Consider the following 10,060-nt stretch of genomic DNA (forward strand, 5'->3'; position numbering starts at 1 on the left):
GTGCCCCCGAGGCGGGCGGTGCGAGGTTTCCACTGTGGGGGAAGAGGGAGCGGGACTTCCCGACCCGGCTACCCAGTCCACTCGGAGCAGGGACAACAGCAACAACAATTGCATCCAGGTAGAGCAGTGACCACAGCAACAACGAATGCATCCGACGGCTGAGCTTCGGCTAAAGCTTTGCAAAGTGTTTTCACCCACAGTAGTCACCACTCGGTTTACAAAGTTCACTGGCTCCTGAGGGAGGTGTCATTATCCCCATTTTACAGGAGTGGAGACTAAAGTCCAGGGGGCTGAAGGGCTTGTCAGCAGAAGCTGGTCTCCGGGTTTCAAATGTGGACCCCTGAGAATCCCTTATCTGCTCCCACACACGTCCCAGGCCCAGGGATGTCGGGAACTGAGCAGCGGGAGGCGAGGAAGGGACCCAGGACGAAGGCGGTAGGCAGGGAGCAAGTCCCGCGGCGGGGGCGGAGACTGGGTCGGAAGCGGCCACGCCCCCTGGCCAGCCCTAGTGACATTTCAAAAGCTGATTGGGCCGGGTCGGTGACAGTTCCCGTTGCCCAGGCAACTAGGGCCGGGCTGCCTCAGTACTGGAGGGAGGCGGCAGGCCCGGGTCAGGGGCCTCGAGATCGGGCTTGGGGTAAGACTTGTGGGCCGTCACCTAGGGCAGGTTGGGCCGGGGCCTAGGTAGGGGCCTGGGACTACTTCACAGCACCAAGGCTCCAAAAGAGGAGATTTAGGTCGTGGGTGGACAGGCCGAGCGAGCTGCCCAGCTAGAGACGGGAGCCCGGGAGGCAGGGTGGACCTGGGGCTCTAAGGTGGGAGACAGAACCAGAGGTGTCTGCTGTCCCCTCCCTTCACCAAACACCATATGCCCCCTGTGTCCTGACTACCTCCCATCTTGCCCCCACAGCCCAGAGCATGTTCCAGATCCCAGAGTTTGAGCCCAGTGAGCAGGAAGACTCCAGCCCTACGGATAGGGGCCTGGGCCCCAGCCCCACAGGGGACCGGCCCCGCGGCCCTGGCAAGCACCAGCGGACGGCCCCAGGCCTCCTCGGGGAAGCTGGTCACCAGCAGGGGCAGCCCGCCAGCAGCAACCACCATGGAGGTAGGTATTCACCCCCCAACCACCTGCCTGTCCGCCTTGGCCTTGCCCTCAGCCCAATAACTCTCTGTATGCCAGCCATATCCACACTCACTGGGTGGCTGTGAGTAAGTCCCTGGCCTCCTCTGCACCTCAGTTTCCTCTTCTGTGAAACAGAGCAAATGATCACCACCATTGTAGGGCTGTTGGGTCGATTAGCAGAAATATATAGGAAGCACTTAATTATAGTGCCAGTGCATAGTCCATGGTCAAAGAGTAGAGCCGTTAGTGTAGGACCAGGACAGAAATCACCTAGAGGCAGGCAGTGAGCCAGAAAGGGGAAGTGACTTGCCTAAGGTCACACTTATCTGGCTGTTGGTGGGAAGCAGGGCTGGAAGACGCCAAGGTGCCCTGCCCTTGGCTTTGCATCTTCCCTGAAATCGCGCCTGACCCCCCCGGGTATGTTCTTTCCTGCCCTGTGGCTCACACCCACACTGGGGCTATCCTTGCCAGTTGCCAGGAGCAAGTGACTCCAAGAGACAGACAGCCCTTCCAGGACCAGCAGGTCTGCCCACACCGGCCCAGGGGACCCAGTGCTGAGATGGAAGGATGGAGAGCAGTGTCCGTTTCTCAGTAGTGCCCACCTCCCCTGCGCCCAACATAGGTTTTGCGCCTGGGAGAACCATAGAGACCTGAAAACAAAACTCATATCCCTGACCTGCTGGGGCCTAAAAGACCCCATCCCCATTTCCAGGAACAAGAAGGCTTCCTGAGTCCTCCTGCCCAGCCTGCACGCGCACACTTTGTCACGCTGAACTCCACAGACTTTCTTTAACTTCTTTAACATCCAGATCTTTGCACTCACTGTTTGCTCTGCTCGCTGCAGCTTTCCAGCCCCCACCTCGCTGTTCCTCCTCATCCCCTAGATCAAGTGCTCAGTTTCTTCTAGTTGAGCGGGGGAGAGACAAGCCATAAACAAACAAACACACACATGATATGATGTGTCGAAGATGACAGACGCCGCGAGGCAGCGCAAGAAACAGTCATTCCTTTCTCTTTGGGACCCAGGGTTCCAGGGGCTGGGGGAGTGACTCTGACTGAGGTGGTCAGGGTCAGCCTCGGTGAGAAGCCACAGTGGAGCAGAGGTTGGAAGTGGTGAGGGGTGCGCCCTGCCCCTATTTGTGGAAAGACAGATCTGGCGGAAGGAGGGGCAAATGCGGAGGCCCTGAGGGCAGGACACCGTCTAGGCTCCAAAGGGGAGGGGAGTTGGAGAGGCAGTGAGGGATTGATGGCGGGGAGGGGCAGCAGCGGGGCAGGGGCCGGGCCTCAGAGGCCAGTGTAATGACCTTGGCTTTCACCTGGAGCCGAGGCAGGGCGATCGGATTTGGGACCCAGAGCACCACCAGGGCCCCTGTGTTGAGACTAATCCGCGGTGGGGTAAAGCAGCGGTGGGGCCACCAGAGGAGGCTGCCGCCAGAGCCCCTTCGAGGGAGGATGGTGGCCTGGAGATAGCGGGACTCTGGGTTTATTCTGAAGGTAGAACTGGCAGGGTTTGCCGACCAGCTGGACGCGGGGCGTGAGGGAAAGAGAGGAGTCAGGGATGGCTGCCAGGAGTCTGGCTCGGGCACCCGGAAGGACGGGGTGGCTCCCAAGTCTGGCGGAGCTGCGCCAAAATCGGGAGCCTCGTTTGGGCCAGGTCAGGTTAGAGGTGCCTTTTGGGCACCCAGCTGGAGGTTTCCAGCAGGGATATGGCCAAGGCGGGATTTGTAGGCGCGGGAGTTGTCCGTCACTGATGTAGCGTTCTGGGAGGCCCAGGGAGCGAGTGTAGACAGGCAAGGGCCTGGGCCGGGCCTGGAGCTTGGGTCTTTGGAGGGCAGCAGCCGAGGAGCAGCGGGAACGGGAGGCCGTCTGGGAGGGAAGCCGGGGGCAAGCAAGGCCTGCGCAGCAAGCGGGTGCTTCTGTCCGGAGGAGGCCTAGGAGTAGCCTGCTGGAGTTGCCAACGTGGGGCCTTTGCAGTTTGGGTGGCGAGGTGGCTGGAGGGCTGACCTCAGTTCAGCGGCGAGGGATAACGGGAGGAAGCGGTGGAGACAGAAAGGAGAACCCGCTTTGGGCAGCTGTGCTCCAGGAAAGGGAGCAGAGAGGTGGGCGGCAGCCGAAGGCCCAACGAAGGTCAAGGAAGGGTTTGTTTACTTTTTTTTGTTTGTTTTCTAGAAAGGGAAAAGAAAATAGCACGTTTAGGAGCTGATGGGAGTAATTCAGGAGCCAGGGGACTACTGGCTGCGGGAGAGAAGGCAGGCTAGCTGGAGTGATGTCCTTGAGTAAGAGAGAGGGTGTCCGGTGCCCGGGGAGGGGTGGCCCAACTAAACGCGGGGCAGCGGACGTGGGTGCGCGCGTCGTGGTGGGTAGATGCTTCGTGGAAACGAGTAGAAGTCTCTCTTGTGGGTGCTTCCAGTTTCTCCAGGAAAGGAAGCCAAGTCCTGAGCCGGGAGTGAGGATGGGGATTGAAGGAGAGAGGATCAGGTTTAAAGTGATCGACTCTCCCCAAGCGCGAGGTACGGAAAGCGTGCTGGGCAACGTCAAGGGCGCCACTGGGTTTTGCGGCCGCGAATTTCGGCGGAGGTGGCCTGGCTGTGCTCTCCTCCAGGCGCACTGGCGGCTGGTGGGTGGCCGTGGGGGCAGGCAGGGAGCTGGAGTTTCACCAGAGCTGTGTCTGCCTCAGCCCAGCTAGGGAGGGGTGCTTGAGGGTGTCTACAAGGGCGAGAATGGCCGGTGTGGGGTGGAAGCTTGCCCCGGGAATTCTTGCATGGCCAGAGTGGGCGACCGAGGTGGGGGGCCAGCCAGGAAGGAGGTGGGAGGCTGGGGGTGGAGTTATTGAAGGTCCTGTCCACGGGGCTGAGAGTGAGGGCAGGGCTGGAGAAGGAGGGGCAAGGAGCAGGTGGCTGTGAGGGGGGACGACTCGTTGGATCCCCGCGGATGAATGAGGACAGGGGGTGGGGGTGCCAGGGGGGGCACAACCCGAGAAACTAGATGGGGAAGCGGGGAGTGAGAATAGTCCGAAGCAGCAATAAGGAGCGGAGGGACGTGTGAGGAGGGCAGCAGGGGAGAAGGTAGCCATGGCACGAGAGAGCTGCACAGGAGTTCTTAAACTTTTGACTTAGTTTTCAACATCTAAAAAGCAAATGAGGGGCGCCTGGGTGGCTCAGTCAGTTAAGCATCTGATTTCAGCTCAGGTCATGATCTCTTGGGTCGGGAGTTCGAGCCCCGCATTGGGTGAGCTTGAGCGCCGCTTCGGGTGAGCCCTGCTTCTTTCTCTCTCTCTCTGTCTCTCTCTGCCCCTCATGGATTTTCTCTTCTCTTTCTGTCCCCCTCTCTCGCTCTTTCCTCCCCTCTCTGCTCCTTGCTCACTTGTTCCTTCTCTCTCTCTCAAAAGTAAATAAATAAAATAAAAAATAAAAAGCAAGTGATTTCCCCATAAAAGATCCACAAGTGCCAATGGCCTGCCCGAGCCACAGCCCCTGGACCCTCCAGACGGGCAGAGTCCTGTCACTCTTCATATTCCCTGACCCTTGGCCCCTGCGGGACTGGACTGGAAATGTCTCCGGGGCAGGGATGCAGCCACATCTGGGGCTGTGACAGCCTCAGGGCATAGCCCAGTGCCTGGGACAGGCAGGTGGGTGGCGAGCTGTGGGTGTGTGGACGGCAGAGAGGGAAGGAAGGACGCCCAGTGGTCAGACCGCAGGGTTCAGACGTCAGTCCGCCTTCTGTTAGCAGGTTGAGCTTGAGCAGGCTAGTTAACTGTCTGTCTGCCTCAGTTTTCCCATCTGTAAAATGAGAAGAGAACTAGTCCTCCCTCATCGGGTTGTAGCGGGGATCTGCTGAGTCAATATGTGGACAAGAAGAGTAGAAGTTAGAACGAGAATGTATGTATAGGCCTTGAAAGCCACACCGAGGAGTTTGGACTATACCTCCTGGGCAGTGGGGAGTCATTGAAGGCTCCAGGCAGAAGACAGATACAGTTGAGTTTAGAGCAGGGGTTGGCAAACCACAGCCACAGGCTAAATCCCTTTTTCTTTTTTTTTTTTTTATTTGGTCAGCCCATGAACTAAGAATGGCTTTGATATTTTTGAAATTTTAGTAGAATACACGAACATCGCCAATTATATATTGTTTACAGCTTCTTCCGAGCAATGACCCCAAAGCTGTAACAGAGACTGTGTGGCCTGCGGTGCCCCGAATGCTTACTTTCGGGTCCTTTATAAAAAAACATTTGCCAGCGCCTACTTTAGAGTGTTTTCTGATCTCATCAGCTCTGAGCAAGACGGGTTGTGTTCTTTGCAGGCCAGTAAGGGATTTTTGTACCCCACATGACTTTAGGGTAGACAGGGAGTCTGGGCTGAGGCCTGCAGGTGCCGGGCGTGCTACCCGCTGGCGGGGTGAGCAGTATGTGAGCCCCAGCCCGTAGTAGGGGGCAGGATCCAAACCAGCGTTGCCTAATGGGAAAGCTTCACTGCCTCACGTTGCCTGGAAACCACGGTTTCTGTTTTTTCGGTTTTTATTTATTTATTTTGAGTCAGAGAGAGAGAGAGCATGTGTGAGAGTGCCTGTGAGCAGGGGAAGGGCAGAAAGAAAGAGAATCCCAAGCAGGCTCCTTGAACCGATGAACCGTGAGATCATGATCGAAACCGAAATCAAGAGCCGGACCCTTAACCGACTGAGCCACCCAGGTGCCCCAGGGAACACCACGATTTTAATTTAATTAAGTGGGTCAGGATGCTCTCAGAAGCCTGAACGTGGATGTGTCCAGCCCCACGCGCTGACCCTGGAGCCCCCTGGTGAAGAACTTGAAGCTTTGCTGGGGCTTGGGGTTCCTCCAGCCAGAGGCCTCTCCCGCTCCCCCACCCCCGCCTCAGGCGGGCTCTCTGAGAAAACGGTGTGAGTGGACGAGCCCCAGCAGCCACCCAAGCTCACCCCCAGACCCCCAGGCAGAAGCCACGCCCTCTCCCACCCACTTCACTTCCCCAGAGTGGGAAGAGGCCACCTCTGCCCTGCCCAGGGATCGCGTGTGGCTGAGAACTGATTTGAGGGTGGGATGGTTCAGAGTGACCCCAGGGAATTCACAGAAAATTCTTCAGTTGTTGTTTTTTGGGTTTTTTTCCCAGTAGAGAGAAGGAGACTTTTAAAAGCTTAGTTAAAAAAAAAAAAAAAAAAAAAGCTGTTTATACAAATGATCACCATTTGACAATGGTTGGATCGGCATTACTAAACCCATGGCTCTGGTGAAACAAAACAAAACAAAACAAAACAAAACAAAACAAAACAAAACAAAACAAAACAAAAACCTACCCCTAGGATGGGCTCCCGGTAGAGCTGGCACTCACAGAAGGCCCAGAGGTGTCCTCCCCACACTGGACCCCCAGGGTGGCCCACGGTGCGCTGTTGGGAACCTGGGGCACGAGCATTAAACATGGGGGCTTTACGCCCCGGAGCCAGAATGGTTGGGTTTGGATCCCAGCTCTGCCACCTACTAGCTGTGTGACATTGGGGAAGTTACCTACCCTCTCTGTGCCTTGGTTTTCTCCCCTGTAAAATGGGGGCTGTGAGGAACCTTCCTCACAGAGTGTGCTGGGGATGTAATGAATTGACACACAGGGAACACTTCTGCTTGTTCTGGTTCCTGGGTGAGGGGGCAGTGCCCAGACCAAGTGCCCCCCTGCAAGCCATTCACTTTCTGAGTCTTGGACCTTGTATCTGTCACGTGATGGTCCCGGGTGTTTTTTAAAAGCCAGCAAAGAACAGCGGGTGTTCCTTGAGCGCTTAAGCAGCCGGCTGGCTGTGTGACCTCCGGCTAGTTCCTCACCTCTAGGTGACTCCGTTTCTTCGTCGGTCATATAGGGAGGACTTAATGTCTGCCTCACTGGGAAGCTGGGAGGCTTCGGGATATAAAAGGGGCAGAATATGGTGCTCTGCTGGTCTCATCAGTTGTCGGGGTGGTCCTCGGAGACAGGGATTGCCCCCAGGTCACGGAGGAAGGCAGTGAGGCCCCAACAGGTTAGGACAGGGCCCAAGCTCACAAAGCAGGAATCTGGCGGAGCTGGGGCCCATCTAGCTGTGGACCCTTGCCTCTGCCTGCTCCCCACAGAACCGGACAGTGCCCCTCAGATGGGCCTGTTCTCATCAGGGGTCTTTCTATTCCTGACTCGTCCAGACTCTATCCCCGATGCCGATTTCCGATTTAGCTTCCTGTTCCCCACGTCTACCTTGGAGTTCCCACCTGCCCTCCAGGCCTGGACCGTGGTGAAGCTCAGAACAGCCGGGAGCTCTGATCCCTCCTCTTAGCCGAGGCCGTTCCGGATCCGGCATTTTCTTCCCTTCTCGGCTTTCTTAGCCATGTATCTGGAGCTGGGCCCCATGGGGGCCCTGCAGCCCCTGAAAGTGACCCACAGGGCTTTGTGTTAGGTTCTTGGCGAGAGGATGAGACACTGTTATCCCCTGGCCTCAAAGCCTGGCCTAAACTTTACTTCCTCCAAAATGCCTTCCCTGACAGATGTGCCTTGCTGTGGACGCCAAACCTGTCCCCCTGCATTTGCTCCGTGCTGTCTGGCACTCTTATTAATGTAGCTCTGGGGTTTTGCTCCTGGGAGTGGTTCTAGGTCTCTGTTGGTCTGGATATGGGGGTGGGGTTGGCAGGAGTGGGGGGACGGTACACAGAACACAGGCCAGACAAACTCAACACGGGGAGGTAGCTGCGAATGCCTTCGGCTTACACTTTCATACTCTATTTTGGGACCTTTACACGGCCACTAGTAGCGGATGGGTTTATCCCCACACAGAGGTAAGCACGTGAGCTCTGGGAGTTGAAGGGTGGTCTGACGAGGGAAGAGGTATAGCTCAATGGTTAATTCGCTGGACTCCAGTTGCCAGCCAACCTCTAGGGACTTCGTGAGAGCTTCACATTGTGTGACCCTGGGCAAGTCTCAACTCTCTAAGCCTCCGTCTTCTCATCTGTAAAATGGAGGCAGTGTTAGTACTCACTTCTTAGGATGGCTAGGAGCATAATGAGGCTAGCACATAGTGAGCGCTCCATAATCATCACCTTAAGAAGTCAGCAGACCCTTCCAGACTCATTCTCCAAAGCAAGTGCTTTGGGAGGTACAGATATGTTGCTGACAGGTTCTTGTTTGGGGGGGGGGGGGGGCGCCTAAGGTCTCCCTAGGCCAAGACAGTGAGACAAATGGGCACCTGCAGATCACTTGCAGAACTGGGAGTTCAGCCTTGACTCCTCATCCAGGGGACTGGTCCCCAGAAGGGCTGGGAGGGCCCATGGTCTTGCGCTGAAAACTATACTATTTTGTGCTAGACACAGAGGAAGGCCATTTAATACACTAAGGGCCTGGGCCCATTATTGGGGTTCAATTAAGATTTGTGGGATTCACGAGAAGCTAATTTGAATCTTCACAAAAGCCCCATGAGCTTCGCTTGATTTACATACGAAGGAACTCAACGGGGGCTCCGACGACGCGTACTGTGACATCCGCGGGCGGGGAGCTAGTGCTGAGGGCTTCGGCAAGGCTGGGGGCGCAGAGGAGTTGAGATTCACATCGCCCCCGCCCCCTGTGCAGGCGCTGGGGCTGTGGAGACCCGGAGTCGCCACAGCTCGTACCCCGCCGGGACCGAGGAGGATGAAGGGACGGAGGAGGAAGAGCCCAGCCCTTTCCGGGGTCGCTCGCGCTCAGCGCCCCCCAACCTCTGGGCTGCCCTGCGCTACGGCCGCGAGCTCCGGAGGATGAGCGACGAGTTCCAGGGCTCCTTCAAGGTGAGCGCCGGCCCGAAAGCATGTCGGGATCTGTAGTTCCGGAACGCCTCTTCCCGCTGTAGTTGGACCGTGCCTGAGTCCCGTGGCATGCCGGTATCTGTAGTCCAGGTCGTGCTTCAGAAAGCTAAAGCTCCTGGGTTCCCCAAATCCTTGGGGCACGAGGCATGCTGGTATTTGTGCTCCCGGTCGGCCCCTTTCGGATATCCGGGTTCTTAGGCCTCAACTAAAGAATTACTTTTTTTTGAACTGCCCTCCAGTCTTCTAGATGCTAAGTCTCCGACTCTGGCGCTTACAGGGTCCTAGGCGTCCTCTCCCCGCACCCCTGGCATAGTGTCTAGGATCTAACCAGTCTCATTCCTAAGAGCCCAAGCGATCCTTCGAGCTTCCTAAAGTGGTCAGGAGGCCCCCTCGGTACACGGCATGCTGGAATCTACGGTCTTTAGGTCCGCCGCTTCTCAGCGGTGGGATTCCGGAGGTGGAGGGCTCCGACTCGGGATGCCAGGAGAAGCTAACTCATGTAACCCTTTCCTCCTCCCACCCCGAAGGGACTTCCACGCCCGAGGAGCGCGGGCACAGCGACGCAGATGCGGCAAAGCCCCAGCTGGACGCGCTTCATCCAGTCCTGGTGGGATCGGAACTTGGGGAGAGGAGGCTCCGCCCCCTCCCAGTGACCCGTCCCACAGCCCGAAACTCCCCGCTCCCGGCGCCGGCGGCGGCCATCTTGGGTGTGGGCGGAAGTCGTTTTGGCAAGACTTCTGCAAAAAAGAAGATCGGTCCTTTCCTTTTCGAAGGAGGCGATCTGACCCAAACCTGATTCTCTTCCGGTGTGTGCGAGGAGCATGGAGGGTTTGGGCTCTATCGGAAGTTTTGAAGTTTAGCCGCCCTTAGCCGCCGGAAATGGCCCCGTGACCCCGCCCCCGGCGCGCGCCAGCGCCAAGTTGCAAGTGCGGGAAACCCCAACTTCACCAGAACCCTCTCCTCCGCGGTATCGGTGCGGGCCATCGCTCGCAACGAAGCGTGCTAATAAAGCCCGTGTTTGTGCCGCCGAGTCTCCCCTCTCCGTCGCTTGGGGCTTCGCAGGCAGGGGAAACGCTAGCGCGGACAGTTCGAAAGATGCCGCCGTCTTACACATAAGGGAAAAGGAGGCTCTTTTTGAGTGACATCCT

At 57.3% G+C, this 10,060-nt stretch overlaps 1 protein-coding gene across 2 annotated transcripts; it reads left to right on the plus strand.

The window, feature by feature from the left end:
- Positions 1 to 14: 14 nt before the first annotated feature.
- Positions 15 to 9,937, plus strand: BAD (BCL2 associated agonist of cell death). Of its 2 annotated transcripts, none has more exons than XM_086677062.1 (4): positions 15 to 118; positions 911 to 1,105; positions 8,701 to 8,894; positions 9,440 to 9,937. In XM_086677062.1, exons 2-4 carry the CDS (start codon positions 919 to 921, stop codon positions 9,563 to 9,565), a joined length of 507 nt encoding a protein of 168 aa, XP_086533188.1. In that variant the 5' UTR covers positions 15 to 118; positions 911 to 918; the 3' UTR covers positions 9,566 to 9,937. The 2 variants fall into 2 exon arrangements, with proteins under 2 accessions (XP_086533188.1, XP_025771378.1); XM_025915593.2 differs by lacking the exon at positions 15 to 118 and adding an exon at positions 523 to 637.
- Positions 9,938 to 10,060: the final 123 nt, after the last annotated feature.

The sequence above is a fragment of the Puma concolor genome, chromosome D1 (assembly GCF_028749965.1).
Source record: "Puma concolor isolate L17-30 chromosome D1, mPumCon1.1.hap2, whole genome shotgun sequence".
NCBI lineage: Eukaryota > Metazoa > Chordata > Mammalia > Carnivora > Felidae > Puma > Puma concolor.